The 19,642-nt window shown below is 40.4% G+C and overlaps 1 protein-coding gene across 1 annotated transcript in view; it reads left to right on the top strand.

The window, feature by feature from the left end:
• The window catches only part of FLT1 (fms related tyrosine kinase 1), a 161,859-nt gene that overhangs the window by 97,413 nt on the left and 44,804 nt on the right, over positions 1 to 19,642 (top strand). The window contains exons 15-18 of the mRNA XM_019528523.1: positions 2,493 to 2,601; positions 8,391 to 8,678; positions 13,644 to 13,790; positions 17,558 to 17,689. Of these exons, the coding sequence (XP_019384068.1) occupies positions 2,493 to 2,601; positions 8,391 to 8,678; positions 13,644 to 13,790; positions 17,558 to 17,689 (676 nt within the window). The remainder of the gene's footprint in view (positions 1 to 2,492; positions 2,602 to 8,390; positions 8,679 to 13,643; positions 13,791 to 17,557; positions 17,690 to 19,642) is intronic.

The following is a 19,642-nucleotide window of genomic DNA, read 5'->3' on the forward strand; positions in this document are numbered from 1 at the left end:
TCCTCCATCCTTTGTAGGCTTTCCTTTTTAGCCACAGGAGGTCTGCTAGGTCCCTGGAGAGCTAGGAGAGCTGCTGTGCCTTCTTGCTGCCTTTCCTCCGTGTTGGAATAGATTTAACTTGTGCATTGAGGATTGCTTCCTTGAGAAGCAATCTTGCAGAATAATGGCTTAGGCAAATTTAGAGAAATTCATATTGGAAATAAATGATAACTTTTTAACAGATGGTTGTTGACAAGGACAGAGCTTAAGAAGCCTAAGAGGGTAGAGGTGCCCTGTATCATTGCTTCTAGTCTTGAAATCTTTTCTAAAATAGATGATTTAGTTACGACTGAGGTAGATAGTGTATTCTTGCATGATAGGGCAGATGTCCCCCCTCTGCTGCATCCTCCCCCTGGATTAAATTGGGAAGCCTGTGTTATGCAGGATGTCAGACTTGAGGGTCATAATTGATTCCTCCTAGTGTGGCTCAAAATGTATACATAGAAAGTGCAGAGTGTAAATGAAGACTTGCCAACATTGGTTTTTGTTATGTTTGATCAGTGCTTATTGACGATGGGCAGAAGGTCACCATTCCTCTGTCAGGAGTGCTCCAAACTGTTGAGCCTAGCCCAGGACTCTAATTATTGGACAGACTGAGCAGAAGAAAATATAATTGCCTTGAAATTATTGGAGTTTTATGGAAAGTAGCTAAGAAGCACAAACTGCATTCGTTAGATACAGGCACCTCCCTTTTCATTACTCTGTCCCATAGTCTGCTTTAAAATTCCTCCTCAGTACCAAGCTCTACCCTAAAGCCTATGAAAAATTGACTGAGGTTAATGATGCAGCCGTGGGGGGATCCAGGATTACTACAGGGCATGTGGCCCACTGCTCCTCAGACTATAGAGGAAGGAGGCAAGATGTGGCTGGAATCCCTTGGCTAGAGGGGGACACCGGGAGCCAGGCAGAGAACAGGCACATGAAGGCAGGGAAACAGCAACTTGCCACAGTGGCTACCACTGTGCCTAGCTGCCCAGGGGTGGGGTAAGCCCCAGAGATGCTTCTGCCCCATGTTGCAGGGAGCAGCTGTATGGGCAGCTGGGTTCAGCCAGGGTCAGCAGCAGCCACAGCAGGTTCCTCCTTCCAGCCCCTGCTCCTTGCCACCCCTCCCAGGTGTCCTCTGCTGGCCAAGAGGAGGTGCTGGAGGGAGATACCTGAGTGCTGCCACTTCCACTAGCCCCAGCGGACACCAGTTCCCTACACATCTACACTCAAGGACATGAGCAGTTCTGGGGCTCCCCCTGTGCCTGGGTCAGACGAGGACAGCAGCAGTGGTGGCAGAAATGGATGTGTTCATACTGTTGCCCTCCCCCTTGATCCAGCCTGGGAACAGCTGAGGAACTGTTTGAGGACTAATGAATTCTCAGGCTGTGATCAGCCAGCCATGATCCCTTCCCTTGAACTTTCTGCCTAGTTCTCATTGACCTGCTGTTTCTTGTTTTGAATTTTGAGACAACTTATAAAAGTTTTTACAGTACCAATCATGTTTTGGATGCCACTGTATTTTGTGCTTATAAATAATGAAAAAAAAGGCAAAGTAAGAGTACAAGTCTCCCCTCATACCTGCTAGTGTGTAGTTCCTCACAGTCCTTAACATCTGTAACCTCCCAGAATACTTAGGAAGTGGAGAAGCACTATTATCCCCATTTTACAGAACTGGAACCAAGACAGAGCGGGGCAGAGAGCCTTGCCTGACATCACACAACAAATGAGGCAGGGATTTTTCAAGTCTTGAATGAGTGTTTAAGTAGTGAACCATCCTTCCATCACCTCCTAGCATGGTACCATAACATTTTTGTCTAGAAGCATGTCTAGGAGCCATCTGCTCATATACATAATATCTACCTGTCAAATCAGAATGCCAACATGGTGGGATAGAGGCATATGTCATTAAAATAGACATTTTGTGCTCCTATGAAATATATTAAAGCTGAAATCTAAAAGGGGGGAAAAATCTGAGAGAGATGAACAAGCCTCTTTCCTACCCCTGCCCCACTCTTATGAAAGAGTGAAAGAGGATACTAAATGGGTTTCAAGGTGGAGCTCCGTTTTTCCAGTGCTACCCAAATGAGTAAGGCAGTCCATACACCTACTCCCATTGTTGACTGATGCACAAGCAGCCTTCTGGGATAGAACGTGCTGTGCTACACCTTGTGTTTTATAACCTGTCATTAGTACATCAGCAGCATGAGATAAATCAACCCAGAAAGCACATTCAAAGATTTGGGTTGTAGTGGCTGATAATACAAAGGTCATCTGAGAAGCTAGTTTCCTGTTATTTTTCCATCATTTCTAGCACTGTACATGGTAATGCCTCCTCTTAACTGCCACAGCACTGCCTCACTGAATGTATGGAGCCACTGAATCATATTGTCAGGAGAAACTTTTTTTTTGCAAAAAATGTTTAAATTGACTTTATCTAATGACAGCTAAAACCATTCTTTCTTTCACAGACTGCTAGCATTCTGGTTGTAGCTGAAGCCAAATCGTCCGGAATTTACAGCTGTGTGGCTTCCAACAAAATAGGGACAGTTGAAAGAAATGTTAGCTTTTATGTAACAGGTAAGGTATAATCTATATTGTAACCAAAAAAAAAACAACCAGCCCCCAAAAATACTCCCTGGCCTTGAAGTGATATTTATGATGTCATTTTGCTTTCCTATGCCTGATAAATATTACAATGGATGTAAACGTTACCTCTGGCCATATTTTTTACTGCTGTTCTGGTGGTATTTTATGCAATATGGAGACTGATTTCTCAGAAAGGGATTAACATTACAGTGTAATATATCAGTATTATTCATTATTAAATATTCCAATGAGGCTGCAAATTGGTCATAATAACCAATTGCCTGATAAGATTTTCTCTACTGCTTGATGCTTACAGTTACCTCGTGTATGGTGTTACTTTATAATTTGCAAACACCTACAGGGCAGCATCATGTGTGATGGCATGACACCATTGTGTACAAATGAGGAGAACACAGATCCTAATCCTTCAAAGATTTACACATATGCTAAACAACAAGTGAGTGGTCTGATTGACTTCTGTTAAGTATATGCGTAAAACTTTGCAGGATCTTTGCTATACTGACCAAATGCTGTGATTTCAACGACTAATAAAACAAGTATGAATATATTACTAAAATCCATTGGACAGTTTCTTGGCCATCTTATTGGAGGATAATATTGCAAAGGAGCCATCTTCTGGTTGACTGTTACTTTCACTGTGGCAGAACATATTTACAAAGTAGTACTTCATGGGAAGGTAGACTTACCTTCCCGTGAGTTAATGATTCAAAAGTTAATAATCCAAAATGTTCTTTAAAAAGTTCATTACTAAAGAAAATGGTGATTAATTATTTAATAACCAGACAGTAGAAACTAGAAAGTCCTTTTTACACGTTAATTCTAAAATCATAAACCTTCCATGAAACATCAGCTGAAAAGGTAAAACCTATTTTCAGCTTATCACATTGTGCTCCGTTACTACTTTTGTAGTCCATTTTAGTTGTTGATCTGTTTCAATTTGATGACTGGAGTCTAGTGGATGTCTTGCTAAAATAGAAAGTGTTTACAGCACTGGTCAGGAAATAGAAAGAAAACCAACTTATATAAAACAAATGTCTAATTTATTCCTGTTTTGGGACCAAATTCTTGCTTTTAAAAACATTCCACCCAGCTATAATAAATACACTTTCCACATTGAAGAAGAGTAAACTCTTCAGTCTTCCAGTGCTATATGTAAGCCCCTAAAACCATGTAAAGCACTAACCTGTTTACAGCTGCCAACTGCCACCTTCACTATGTGTGTAATGCCATTACAGTGCAAAAGAATCAGCTTCCCTTCTCGCATTTCAGGTTATGAGCTGATTCCTATCTTGGGGGAGAAATTCTTTGCACGATAGAGTGTATGATGGCAGAGAAGATATACAGACTTTCCTCTGAAGACTAGCCCATATTCAGAAAGAGGCATAGTTGTTTTATTTTGGGCTGGAAATTTGTAATTGTCCTAGATGGTAGCGATCTTTCTATCTGAGTTTATGATGCTGACATGAACTCAGCTCATTATTCTGATCTGATGTTTTATTTGTTGATGATTTCCCACCACTTTAGTTCTGTGACATGAAAAATCTAGGTTGTCTACTGACATTTAGTTGCTTTTATTAAACTCATAATGCTGCTAATTGCTCTTGGCACCACTTGGAATCACATATTTTTCTAGCAAGTCTGCTCCTATATTGAAACTAAATTCCTCTAGTCTGCTAGTGTTTTACAATACAAGTGAGCTGAGCAATGTATTTGCCATTTTTTTACTGTTTGTTGAAAAACACACGATGGAGGGGAAAAAAAGACAGTCCAAATGCTGATGGTTGTGAACAAAGTGGACACCAGAAAGGATTTCCTTCTAATGTATTCAGAATAGATACTTCAGGGCTAGGATGATTGCTGGTGTTTTGTTTGTTTTAAATTGCTATTGCTGGTATAGCCATTTGCTAACAGTCTGCATTACACAAAGACTGATACTGAGACATGAAAGCATCTAACACAAGGGAAAATAACCTCTTTTAGGATCAGATGCTGCTTGCCAATGCAAGGAAAGGCTAAGCAGGAAGGGCTCAAAACACCTGGAAGAAATTTAGAGTAAGCTAAGAAGATAATTCCTCCAACTCCCAGAAGCCCCTTCCTTTGCAGCACTCTATAGTTCAGTCCTTGACCCTCGAATTGGGATAAAACATATAATAGAATCACAGATGGCATAGGCAACCTCTTTCTGGAACATGCTCTTCCGACACTGGCTGAAATAACATGTGGACAGCCAGTGGTAGTTAATGTTTCTACCAGTTCTGTCTTTACCTTGACCTGTTCCCCTTTCTATGGAGAGGGACAGATATAGGGAAGTGAAGGCAAAGGAGTCCAGGTAGGTTGCTGGAGTGGCCATTTTAGGCAAGACCTCATATTTATAATTGTAGATCCCTTGGTATTGCTGGGATGTGAGTCTAATTCCAATGCATCTTTGGACTTGAAAGGTTTAAAAGCAGAGCAGATATATATACTCCATCCTTAGCGGAAGTGTGACTGTATCTCCAAGGAGTGAGGTTCTTGCATAGCTTTTCTCACTTGTTGGCAACTCTAGGGAAGAACCTTTAGACTTTGTTTAGGCTGATGCATTTCTAAATGTGCATCTTATGTCTGAGTCCATTAAATTAATATAGGTCTATATATTACACAAAGACAATGGGGACCAGTCATTTCTGAGAGACTTCCTGGTCACTGGTGCCATCACAGACTCTAGAACCATGCCTTTGTATCAAATTGAACTACACTAGCTCCCTCCCCCACAGTTTGTCCCTTTCCCTACTTTTTGGGCTGTTTTGCTGGCACACAGCAGGCCCATGGGCGTATTTGCAATTACAGAGGGTGAAACAGGAACAGGTCTGCCTTATCTCCCTGGTTTCCCAATGTCACTAAGCTCATTTTATTTTGAGATTCCTGATGGTACTTGGCAAAGATAAACAAAATCTTCCATCAGGAAACCTGGGAGCTATTTCCACAGGAAGTTTCAAATCACTAAAGTAAATAAAAACCTTTTACATTATTCCCAGCCATGTTACATAGCTAGGCTCAGTTTGTCACAATTAGTGCTGGGTGTCATATATTAGAGGGTTGTCATCTTTAAATAAACCATTAGATTGAAATCTACTAGATTTTGCTTTTGGCCTTAGCTTTTTTTCCCTGGTGATACCTAGGGAATGTCCCAGGTATGACGACATGAAAGCAATACTGAACTTATACTGAGGTCTTTTTACATTGAATATAGGCCATCTGCCTTTGATTCTCAGAGGGAACTTTAATTACATCTTCAGATTTTTGTTTGGCCTATCCCAGCTTTTACAGAGTATTTGTATTTTCCTAAGTAAAAATGTAGCAGTATTTCAGATGGATAGGTTGACATTTCATGATAAAAACTGGGCCAAATTCCGGTCTGCCGCAAAGGTGGTGCAGAAACTGAGGCAGATCATATATTTGAGACAAGAGTCTGATCCATTGATATCATTGCATCTCCTTACAATAGGTCTGAATTTGACCTGATGTTGTATCACAAAACCAACATACTCCCAAAGGAAAATTTTGATCTCAGTAGCTCCTGACTTGCATTGATTTGAATGAGATCAGACTCTTGCCTCATGTAAGCCTAGGTAAATCAAAGAAGTTGCTACAGTTGCTTGTCCACACTGAATACAGCCCCATACTTCTTAGTTTTTCACTTTCTTGTGGTATCTCCTCCTCTAGGTGTTACCAAGAGGCTGCATAATCATCTGATTGAAATGGTTTAGAAACCATGTTCCATTAGTGCAAAGGCTGGACTAGATGTCCCTTCCAAATCCCATCAACTCTGTGATTCTACTCTATGATTTAATGATTCTCATCCCTTAAATTAAAGTTTTCCTTGTGACCAGGGATCCTGGTTTTCTCTGATTTAAAAAAATCTCCAATGTTCGGATTAAAGAAGTAACCCTAAATCCACATTTTTCCATGATTAGAATGAAACACCACCATGTTCACAGAAAAATGTGGATTTGGGGTTACTTTTCTAAATATGACTTTAAGAATGAGCGAGAGAGAGAAGGCCAGATTACCATGTAGGACTGTAAGAGAAGTAAGTGTTTGCACAGGTTTTAACATCCCTTTCAGTATCCTTGGCAGTCATCTAATCTTTAACATTTGTATGCCACACCTGAATGGATAATATACATTTTCTTTCCATTGCAACAATGAAGACGGTCTTAAACCACAAAATTATTTAAATTCCCTCTTTGGTCTTTAACACTTCAAGGTTGAAAAGAATTTGAATCTGGGGTTTTGATCCTGAGATGCTTTACCCAAAAGCTAGCATAACAAATCCAAACTCAATATAGAGAAAAGTGGATGTATCGACACAAGACATTTACTGCAGAGTTGCTTAATTAGCTCTGAAGTAAAGTCTCAGCATCTACATGTGTGGCCCTATTAGGCCACAGTAAACTAATAAACACTGCCGTAGGTTAGTACTTGTAAATATAATTACTGTCCTGTGGTGGTGGCATTTAGTGTGCTGCAGCACACATGTAGATGCTGACAGAGCTGGCTGGGGCACAAGAGTGCTTCAGTGTGGGGGCTGCCTGAAAATGTGCCCCACAGTGGAGCACTCTGGTGCACCAGCAAGCCCTTTCAGAGCATGTTGAGCTGGGTTGAAGCAGCCCCAGGCTGAAAGGGTGACACCCGGGCCCTCTGCCAGGTGGGGCTGCTTAGTTCTGGCTCAGTGTGCTGTGGTCTCAGGCACACATGTAAACGCAGTGCCTGGGAACAACAAACTCTAGTGCAAACTGTGCTGGAGTTTATTTAATCACATTAATAACATGTGTAGATGTGCCCAGTGTTGAGTGCAGGTTTTTGTCAAGAAGATTTTATGCATCAAGACAAGAACAAGCAGGCATTAAGAAAAATAATTCCATACCATAAAGGAGGAAACCAGAATGCTAAAAATGAGTACTAGGCACTGTCCCCATCTCTACGGTTCAAGTAAAGTTCAGTCAGGGGTAGTGGAAATTAACAACTGGAACAATTGGAAGAACCCTTCTGTGTCATCAAATTCTGTAAGTCAATTGTACTAAAAAGAGTAAGAAACAATTTAAACAGTGTCAGAATATTAGCTACAATTAAATTAAAGACACTAACATTCAGAACAGAAGCTTTAAGTTGACTTTATTCCAGAACCCTACTCTTACTGTCGCTGGAGTCAGTGGTGTAAAACCTTGACTTCAGTGGGGCAGCATCAAATCTTATTACATGTTCAGGATCTGGACATATTCAATTAATACCAGCCAGTTGTCTCAATAGTCATGAATCACAAGAAGATTCTGAACTGCTCTGTTTGCTTGTGTTCACCAAAATGCTTCTACTTCTTTGTACCATTTCACCAACTGTAGCTGAAAGAAGGTAGTTCTCACTTTGTAAATGTTCCCTCTTTAAAGCTTTTGGTACTTTCTCTTAGAATGCCCTTACCTGATGAGCCAAACCCTGAGCTAGGACAAATCAGTTGGCTCAAGTGAAATCACAGAAGCAACATCAATTTTTGCCACTTGTAGATCAGGCCAGTGTGTCCAGTACAAGTGAAGTGTATTGTATTTGTGGGGACGAATGACAAGCATAGACATGGTCCATTGTGGAAGAAGTAAGGTTAGAGACTCCAGAAGGAAAACATTAAATATTTCCAGCTGACAAACCTTCTGCTTACAGGGAAAACAGTAAATGATTTCTTTTGACTCAATACTTTCCTATAAACTAAAAGTGTTCTTGATTTTTGACAGATGTACCAAATGGATTTCATATTAAGTTGGAAAAAATGCCCATTGAAGGAGAGAACCTGATATTGTCCTGTTCGGTCAGCAAATTCCTGTACAAAGACATTGCCTGGATTTTACCAAGGACAGTTAATCAAACAAAAGCAAAAAAACCTCTCACTAAGGAGTACTCCATTACCCTCCCTCTCACCATCAAGAATGTTTCCCTGGAACACTCAGGCACCTACACCTGCAGAGCACGGAACATATACACAGGGAAAGAAGTGCTTCAAAAGAAAGATGTTACAATTAGAGGTGAGCACTGCAACAAAAAGGCTGTTTACTCTCGGATCCCCAGATATAAAAACACAAGGAATGATTGTACAACACAAAACAATGTAAAACATTAAAGGACTCATTAAAAAGTAACAGTTGTCTCATATCATCTTGATTTTTATTACTGTTGCTACCTTTCAGGCTCTGAGGTGGTGCACCTCCAAAAATGAGTTTGGACATAGGAGTAGCAGCATAACCCATGGGCATCCAGTTCAGTTCAGACGGGTCTGTTCTGCTTTGACAAAGTTGGTGGAAGCTGGGGTTTGGAAGATCCCCTATCCTGCATTTTGTATGATGTGGGGTTTTGTCCCTTGCTGTCTCCTACTGAGTGATAATGAAAACTTTGGACCAGTCTTTTCTTCCACTCTGATACCGGCCTCTTCGAAAGTGGCAAAGCTGCATAAACTGATTAACTTTAAAAACTGCTGTTTTCAGTCAACAATGGACATTTAATAACTTAACTTTAAAGTGCAGAATGAGCACAACTCAGTTTGAGACTGACTGGACTACAGATTTCTATTTTAATCTGATCTTGATGGATTTATAAATATTACCTGCTGAGCAAGTTCTAATGCTTATTTATTTGAAATAATTTTCTATACTAAGTACATTAATCTTAAAAGTATCTTCTCAAGGAAGGCCCTGGGGGTGCAGAAAAGAAATAAAAATGTTGATATGATGCACATACCTATTATATCATTTATAATAATGAAAATTTAAAAACTGATGTGATTCATGTTCCTCCAAATAAATCTAGGTAGTCTTCCAGTGACTGTGTTGGTCAGTGTTTAAAATAAATTACTGTACTACTGTAAAGGCCTGTTGATATCAGTGGGAATTTTGTGCCTGGCACAAACTTGTTTGAAGATACAGGAATTTGCAACATTATAATTATTTCATTATGAGAAGTGCTACAGTTACCCCATTGACAAGTTTACAGGCATTACATCAAAATGTTTAATACATTTTTCCAAATTTAAATTTAAAATTAAGTCCATTAAAAGACACCCCTTTCTTTTGGTATGCAAATGAAAATAGGATTTATTATGGGGATTAAGAAATGGTCAAACTACTGAAAGAGAACTAAGGATAATCTAAATTTCCTCTTAAGAATTTCCTTTTCTTCATGATTTTGCTATGAGGAGTGTCTGTGTATTATAAATTCTGTATAAGGAAGAAGTTACTATTTTTAATAGATCTGATAACTTTATTTTTTTACAATCCATAGCCTTTATTATTTTTGGTTTCATTTATGATTGATCATTTATATAGGGTTTACATAAGCCATAACAAAACCAACCTAAGTGACCAAAATAACTTCAGCAAAGGAACAAAGTGGCTGTGCTTTTAAAATAGAGGGTGACAACATGACAACTTTTGTGCTTGGGAACTCACCAGACTATTTCCTCCTTTAGGTATTGGGACTGTGTCCCACGGCTAAACTCGTCTTTCACGTGGGAATTGCTTTTGTCAAGTGTGAAAGGGTAAACAATAGCATTTCCCCATAATGCCAGTTGCATGGAGCCTAAAATGCTTAGAAAACAATTGATAACCTGGAAGTTGTCAGAGTAAAGAAAAGAATAATCGTTTGTATCTTGAAATGTTACCTATAGCCTTCTTGCATACAGTAGCTGTTTTGTTCATTATTAGTATGATGGCTTCCAGAAACAATGTGTCCTTGCAAAGGAACTTGGGTCTCTCTTACATGCTTAAAAAGCAAGTGGAATAATTGGTAATCACTGTCAAAATGGGGAAAGCTTGTCTTGTTGTATTTGAAAGTGTTCAGAAAAATCACAGTGCAGTTGCTTGTAACAGTCAGTTGCTGGAAACAACCTTGTGATAAGAGTTTGGGTCACAAATGATATGATGGAGATTAGAAATGTCTCTCTGTGGAATTGTTGAGTGATGATGTATACCACATTGGCCTGCGAGACATCTTGGTAGCCACTTCCTAGTCTATGGCCAGTGCTCCAACAGCCATACTGTACAATGCTGAGTGAGTCCCCCTACCTGAGTTCAGTGCTGGCAGGCATAGAAGAAAGAACTTCAATTAAATTGTGAGAGGAAAGGGTTCCACAACTGAAGGCCAGAGTGGGAGGAAAAAAAAGAGCCCTTGGCACTGCTGATCTTGCCAGCTAACTGGGAGAATCTTGTCATTCTGGAAGTTTGTGTAAGTTCTGTTAAATAGCACATTACTTGGGAAGAAAAACATGTAATTTAAGACTATATTCCTTTAAAAAAGTATTTAAATGAAACTGTGTATTTATATTGTCCTACTTGTTAATAAAACCAAACAAGCTTAACACCCAGAAGCTGAAGAGGGTAAAAGGTTGCGAAACTACAAGCTGTATAACATTTCAGTGCTTTTCCAAATGCCAAAACTCATTTTGAAAATAAGGATTTTTCTTTCATTGTCACTGTGCTCTTCTGCTTTTTGTAACATCCCATAAATCTCCTGGACCACCTTCTGTGTACAATGAGGTTCTTTAGGAAAAAAAACTGAGATCAGAATTGGTCCCTTATCCTATGTTTATGACCTCACAGTCAGATATGGAGACTATGAGTGTGATACTCAATATCCAGTATAGGGGAAGAATGCTCAAAAGCACTCTCCATTGACTTGGCTCTGTGTGTACCTAACTGAAATGTTTCCATTGACTTTGACTAGAACAGAGTTACATCAATATTGGGTGCTTTAAAACATCCTATTGTATGGCTTACCTACAGTATCAAACAGAAGACACAGGTGGTCTGAAAGAGCAAAGCCATGTCCTTGAAAACCATCCAGTTGTGCCAGGGAAATTATTAAAATGTGTGAATGATGACTGGATCTAAGTTTTAAGCAAGGTATTTTTTCTCATTACGAAAATCCATCTTTAGTGTATGGCTATAAACAAATTAAAATTAATCAAAAATAACTTACAAAATGTGTGATTTGCCTTTATTCTGTCATCTTGTTACACTTTATTTTGAATGCCATGGCATTCCTGCTTTATTGTAATCATTTATAAATATAAAACTTGAACCTGCTATCTTAAATTTTCTAGTCAGCTTGATCAGGAAAACTGGGAAACCAAATGTAAATATCATGGATCCATAGCTGAAAAGAGGGTAATCTTGTTGGCTGGGAGAAAACATTGTTGATAATATAATGTGATAGGGATTTGATTAAGATTAACGTCTAAGCTTCATCTGCTGGCATTGTTTATAGACTGAAAACTGACTACTTGCTGCACTGTAAGCTATAAGAGTTATTGCCCCAAGGAATTTACAGATAAAATGAATCATTCAGAGATATTGGATGGGTGTGCTGAACTTGACTTCAAGGGGTAATGGTGGAAAACTTTCAGTGCCCTTGCTTTTATATGTATTACACATTATACATAGGAGGCTGGCTTTATTGAAAAGTTTTTCATCAAAATCAGATAACAGAATTATAGTAAGAATAGAAACACTTGTTAGATAATGGAGTCCAATCTCTAGGAAGGATATAATACACTCAGTAAAGAATGTGTCTTATTGCTGTTAAAATATTTGACAAAGTTTTTTGCTGTCTCTCATCCCACTGAAGAGTTTCTAATTTTATTAGTACATTAGTAAAATCTAATCCTGGAAGTTTCCTTGAAAGAAAAATTTCAGAGTGAAGCAATTCCTGCAGGAACTGGGAATTCAGGAAGAGCTATAGTGCATCGTCTCTTGCTCAACCTTTACAAAACCAAAATACAAAAGGGATATTATGAGAAGTTGCAATGGTGGCAGAAAGTTGTGCTGTATGATTGACAGTGCTGTAGAGATCCTGATCTTTGTCATTACAGCCTTAGTTATGTGGAAAAAGGAGGGAAGAAACATATGGTTTGGGAGATGATGAGGAAAAGAACATTAGTGTCAATTGTTTCTCTTATTACAGAGATGACTCTAATGCTGTGTTTTAAAACTTATTTGGGGTTCCTCTATCCTTGATTGGAACGTTCAGTTTGTACAGAATCAGAGCACATTGCAGGTGTACATCCAGTATACAATATACTTTCAAGACAGTTGTTGCAATAAATATTGTGTCATCACATTTGATTTTTATCACATTTGTATGAATGTTAACAGATAATAGTGACTATTGTAAAAGGGGAGTTGTGTATTGTGATATGGTGTAAAATCCAAGAGCCCAGCTTCTACTTCTTGAGTTGCTGTTTTAAGAACTTGCATTTTATGATGGGGGCACTACCTGGGGAAAATGGATACATTTCTTACAAATTCAGTTTTGTCTGGTTAGTTCTCAAGTGTTTTTGCCAAATTCAGTTTTGTCTTGTTAGTTCTTAAGTGTTTGTGTAATATAAAAACTAAAGAACTTATGCAGACTGATGCCTAGTGCTCTGTGATTCAGTGCTGACAACTCTGGTTTTGTAGTATGATAGTTTACTGCAAAAGGCTCATAATAATGTCGATCTTCACAGTTTTATAAATAATGAAACTTTCATTCATGTACACATCCAGTAGAATATTGCATAAAACTATCGCTGATGCAAAAATACTCATTCAAAAACTAACGCCACTAACCTATTAAAAAACTTGTCCTTATAATTTGTTTCTCCTGAAGATAGTGTCTTCCCATGTAGATTATTTATCTTTTGTTTGTAAGAAAATGCAAAGGAACTTTAACACAATATCTGAAAAAAGCATTTCTTGTTAAATCATGTGGATTATGACTGATATAGTGCCCAATTACAGTTGATTAAGGGGAATAATCTTTAATTAAGAAGGAATCACCAGGTCACATTAAAAGCTCTTTTGTAAATAAGGATATTAATTAGAATGGGGAAATAATTACGTTAGTAGAATGTCTCCAGAAAGCTTTCACATTGTGATACTTTAAAGCAGCCCTGCAAGAGATTGTACTTTAAACAGATGTTTGCAGGCATGTCATAACTGAAGTATCATTTTATTTTATAGCTCAAGAAGCCCCATCCCTCCTGCGCAACCTCAGTGATCAGACAGTGAACTCCAGCAACTCTGCTGCATTAGAATGTCAAGTGCAAGGCATCCCAGAGCCCCAGATATTCTGGTTTAAAAACCACGAAGAAATACATGAAGAACCAGGTGAGAGCAACATCCTTTTTTACCTTCTCTTATAGCTGCTTTACACGTATGGTAGATAGATACCTCTATGGAACCTATTCCCTATGGTACTCAAATACTTCACAATGGGCATGTCTACATGAGACACTACTACATGGTTGTTACCGAGCATTTATTTTGTACTTGTATTAGCAAGTACGAAATAAATGTGCATTAACCAGAGTTACTGAACAGTAGTGCTGGCAAACATCTTTCAGGAGATGCTACTGTGCAGTAGTCTAATACTGTGCAGTAGCATATTAGCACTGTCCATGCTGTGATGCGCTACTGCACATATTTTGTAGCTACTGCGCAATCAGCATTTTGTATAGACATACCCACTCTTTAGTGTATTTATTCCTCCCCACATCCTTGTGCAGCAGGGAAACATTATTTTATAGATGGAGAGCTGAGAAACAGAGGCTAAGTAACTTGCAAACAGTCACACAGAAGTTTCTGGTAGCACAGGATTTGAACTTCCATTTCCCAAATGCTGAGACAGCATCCTCACTAGAGAAGGACTTTGTGAAGGATTAGAGAATTAGAGAAGGATTCTGCAGTGTGATACAGCTGCAGAAAAAGCAAATGCAGTTTTGGACTGCATCAACAGGAGCACTAGATGAGAGGTGATAATGCCCCTTTATTTGATACTGGCTAGATCTCATTTAGAGTACTGTGCGCAGTTTTGGGCAGCTCTAAAAAGGATGTGGAGAGGTTAGAGTCCAGAGGCTGGTGAAAAAATGATAAATGGCTTGGAAGACAAGTTATATGAGGAGAGGTTGAAAGGAATACGCATATGCAGCTTGGAAAAAAAGGCACTTAAAAGGGGGACATGATAGTTTCATAGATACTAGGGGCTGGAAGAGACCTTACAGATCATCGGGTCCAGCCCTCCTGCACTTGGCCTGGAAAGACCACTGGGCTCAGATGACCCCAGCAAGATGGGCATCAAGACATTTTTTGAAGATTGCCAGGGTGGGTGACTGTATCACCTCTGGGGGGAACCTGTTCCAAACCCTCGGCACCCAACTTATAAAGAAATTTTTCCTTATGTCTAGCCTAAAGCGATCCTCAGTCAGCTTGTGCCCTTTATTTCTTATCCTCCCCTGGGTGGCCTTGGTGAACAGTTGCTCCTCCAGGCCCTGATGTACACCTTGATATACTTATAGGCTGCCACCAAGTCCCCTCTGAGTCTTCTCTTCTCCAGGCTGAACAGTCCCAAGTCTTTCAGCCTCTTCTCATATGACCTGGTCTCTAGGCCTCTAAACATGCATGTGGCCCTCCTTTAGACTCTCAAGCTTCTCCACATCCTTCCTGAAGTGCGGCGCCCAGAACTGGACCCAAACTCCAGCTGCAATCTCACCAAGGCCAAGTAGAGTAGGAGGATGACATCCTTAGCTTTGCTTGAGATACCTCAGTAGATGCGTGCCAGTGTTTGATTAGCTCTGCCAGCTACAGCATCGCATTGGTGGCTCATGTTCATTTTGTCGTCTATCACATCACCCAGGCCTCATTCAGATGTGGTGCTAGCAAGCTGCTAAGCCTATAAGTGTGTCATGGATTATTTCTCCCCAGATGGAGCACTTTACATTTCTTTGTATTAAATGACATCTGGTTGAAGTCTGACCACCTCACAAGCCTGTTTAGGTTAGCCTGTATTGCCAGCCTGTCTTCAAGAGTAACCACACTCCCCCATAATTTGGTGTCATCAGCAAACTTTGTTAGTTCGCTTTTAATACCAAAATCCAAATCCTTGATGAATGTGTTGAAAAGTTTTGCTGCAAAACTTGAAGCGAAAGTTTTGCTGCAAAATATGAAGCAAGATCCTCTTCACCCTTCCAAAAGCATAATTGACATCAAATTTTGAATTTGATAGTAGCTCTGAAACCGACCTGTGCTGCTCAGCCTTAACCATTGGCATTGAGGTGTAGACAGCAGTTTTGTAATCATCAAGCAGTTCCACGGTGCAGGCACAGTGCAAGGACCCGGTGAACCATTTGAACTGCTCCATGGCTCTCTCCATCCTTGGGCTGCTCGGCCCACCCCTCACCCCTGTATCGGACAGCCCGCCCCTCTGCCCATGGCAGTGGTGGCAGAGCGCAACCCCCTGCCTGGCCTCAGCCTGTTGGCCTGCCCCCACCCATCCTAGAGGGAAGGGCCCATGACATGCATGCCTTAAGGACTGCCATAAAAAGGAGGGAGGACTCTTTTTTTCCCCCCTCAGAACAGAGGGTAGGACACATGATATTACAACAAAGATTGGATATTTGGAAAAATGTTTTCACTTAGTCTGTTCCACTGCTTCACCATTCGATTTAGGGAAGCTGTGGAATCTTCTTCACTGGAGATTTTCAAGAAGAGATTGAAGAAGTACTGGTCAAGGACGATTTAGGAATAGCTATGCCTGCAGGGTGCTGTGAAGAGCAGTGGTTAGAAGTACAGGAGATGGTGGAATTGGGTGTGTCATACAGATCACATATCGTTTGAAGATCATGAGAAGAGCTCTGAAGCCCAGAGATGGTGAAATTGGAAAGACCTGTACTCAGCAACAGGAGAATGAAGCAGAACTCTACAAGTGGCTTGGTTACAAAAGAAAATTAAAGGAACTGGGATAAGTTCCAGAAAGGGGAGCTCTGGCTCCCCAGTTAGGATGTGTGATGTGGAGAGTTGAGTTTGGAGTCTGTCTCTCAGGCATAGGCAACTGGTAAGGGGGGCATGGGGGCTTAAGTGCTTCCCCAACAAGGCTGTTCCCACCGCCAATGCTGCTGGCGGCTTCTGCAGGTGCTCACCAGCTCCATCCCCACCACCACTGCCGGTGGCTTCTGTGGGTGTCCCCCCCAGACTCAGGAGGTACCAGTCCCCCACGCTCTCAGGGTGTCTCCGTATCCCATGCTTCTGGGCTTTGCTTAAAGCAATCCGAATATAAAACCCAGTCTCTCATCACAAAACCTGGGTAGGTTTGTGTCCAAGTTTCTGGTTTGGAGCATCTTCAGTTATTATATAAGGAAAGTAAACTGGAAAGAAATCCCACAGCATTAACTCACAACATCCTCATCAGAGGTGTAACTAGGACGTTCTGCACCCTGAATGTAGTAGTGGCTAGGCAGTGCCAGTGGCCAGGTCATCAGTGGCTAGGCTGGCCATCATTCTTGTACCCCCTCTAAGTCAGTGCCTGGGACTAGTGCCCTGCTCACTCACCCTTAGTTACAGTACTGGTACACATACACCAATAGCAAGTATCAAGATACATTCAGGACTTAATCCTGCAAAATCATAGCACTGCCTGCCTGTGCATGGCAGGGTGTTGAACTAAAGCTAGTCAAGGGTGTTGAACTAATAATGCACTGATCTAGCCAACTACATAGATGTCTAATGTGCGTATCAGTAAATATTATTGACTTCATAAGACTCTTCTGGTGTTTAAAGTTAATATCATGTTAAAATTACTTGGCTAGATGAAGGTCTAATCTTAGTACTAAGCGCTGCATACAGTAATGAGTGCTTTCAGGATCATTTTTGGAAACTGAGCCTATTTACAAATACAAATACTGAGCACACATCAGTTTCTAACAAACTCCCAAGATATTCAAACTTCTTTGACTTTTATGCAGATAACATTGCACTATCTGGTCCATAATTCAGATTTCCTTTTCTGAACACATAATCATCAGGAAAAGATTGTGTTACAGAAGCAGCTGTTTTTGTTTAGATTCTGTCTCCTGCTTATTTAAAAATCTTTCATTTCACAGGAATAATTTTAGGACCAGGAGGCAGAATGCTGTTTATTGAAAGAGTCAAAGAAGAGGATGAGGGACTTTACCAGTGTGTAGCCACCAACTTGAAAGGCTCTGTGGAGAGTGCAGCTTATGTCACAGTACAAGGTAAATCATTGCATGATAAAACATTGCTCTAAGTCAGGGGTCCTTCATTTTTTCAGACTCAAGGCACCCCTCCAAAACTTTTCAGAATTTAATGGCACCCCATTAGAAAGACTAATATAAATAGATCATGAATTATAATATAAACATTATAAGTCTAGTATTCATGAATATGTTACTACTATTGATACCTTGGGCTGTAGGGGACAGTCTGGGATCTCCGGCCAGAGGTACAAAGTGTTGGATTGTACATGTAGCATGTGGGGGGTGCTGAGGGAGTGAGAAGATGAGGGCATGGACAAAAGGGCTCAGGAGGTGCAGGAGGCTGGCTAAGAGAGTGTCATAACATGGTCATTGTGCTGCACGCCTTTTACAGTGGCTATGCTCTTGCTGCAGTCTTTCTCAGTCCGACATTGCAGTGTCTTCTAGAAACAGAAGTGTGTGTGTCACGTGGTCCTGTCCCACACACCTCTATGTTCAGGAAGTCTGTCGGAGTCAAACTAGGAAGCAGCTGTAGGAGAAAGCTGCACCTGTCTGCATTATATGATGCTGCCTACATATAGACACACTGCTTCTGCTGCAGCTGCTTCTCAGTTTGGTTCCAATGTGTCTCCTGAAAACAGAAGCATGCAGGGTAGGTTCACTCCACAGTGGTGGCAGGAGTGGTACTGGTGTTGTGATACCCCTGGCAGGTTCTTGTGGTACCCCGATTAAGAATGACTGCTTTAAGTTATTGTTCTCTATTGATATACTTTTGCCTTTTCCATCTGCTTTTCTCTCTGTTTCCATTACAAACTGCAGAGGCAGATAAGAAGCATTTTAAGCAGGTTGCAAAGGAAGCCCAGCAGGAAAAGCTAACTCAGAATGTGTTTATATTGACTTGAAAAGAGGAATTGCTTCAGTCCAACAAAGAGAGGGTCAGGGTAGAAGGTAGATGTAAATTTAGCATTAGAAACAAAACAATTCCTGCTCATTCATTTTCCCCAACTCAGGTTACTGTTAGAGGAATGAGACATAGTATTTTCAGTTTCTTGGTTTTAATACAAAATGGGCTGCTAAATCCAGCCAGAGGACTTTACCCATGATAGTCACATAATTTTCAAAGGCAGTTACTGTGAGAGCTAGGTATTATTATTATCATTCACCCTCCTCAGGATAATCATGCTGTTCATTTAAATTGCCCGATCCTTTTCGCAGTCTTGCTCAGCTCTTAGTCTCAATGAGATCTTATGGTGGTGAGTTCCATGACTATTTGTGCACTTATGGAAAGTATGGTCACATTTAAAGTTGTTACTTTTCAGCTTTGTTGAATATCCTGTTAGATGTCTCTCCTGAGACAGGGAGAATAGATTTAACTTCTCTCAGACCAGGCATTAATCTGTAAATTCATATTTGTGTATTCATCTCCTTTCCAAGGAAAATAGTCCAAACATCTTCATTACACAGAATATTAGCACTTCCAGGCAGGGATCATGTCTTCCTGTCTGTGTTTTTACAGCTCCTAAAATATAATGGGATCACATTCCTGATTGTTTGGGTACTAACACACCACAGCTATCTAAGCAAATCAGTACTGACTTTGAGCTGCAAGTCCTTCAGCTGTCTTGCGGTATCACTTTTGGTATGTGTATCTATCACTTTAAGAAGTCAGAGGCATGTACATGAGCTCATGATCTGGGCTATGTACAGATAAACAAAGAACCTATTGCCCTTCTGAATAATTTTATATGTAGAGGGGCTATTCTGAAAAACAACTGGTCTTTGAGTGCTAGCTCTCATGTATTAAAGAATATATCCTACTGAATAACTACTTTTTCTGGTCAATGTGATGTTGTCTTCTATTGAATATTACTCTGGGGCCTGGGAGCATGGCCACCTCCCCTTGCGGGGTCTGCTCCCTACTGGGGTCTCTGGCGCGCCAGCTGGAGGAGCTCCAGGCCACAGTCCAGAGACTGC

Source organism: Crocodylus porosus, unplaced genomic scaffold (assembly GCF_001723895.1).
Source record: "Crocodylus porosus isolate Cpor-Errol unplaced genomic scaffold, CroPor_comp1, whole genome shotgun sequence".
In the NCBI taxonomy this organism is placed as follows: Eukaryota; Metazoa; Chordata; order Crocodylia; family Crocodylidae; genus Crocodylus; species Crocodylus porosus.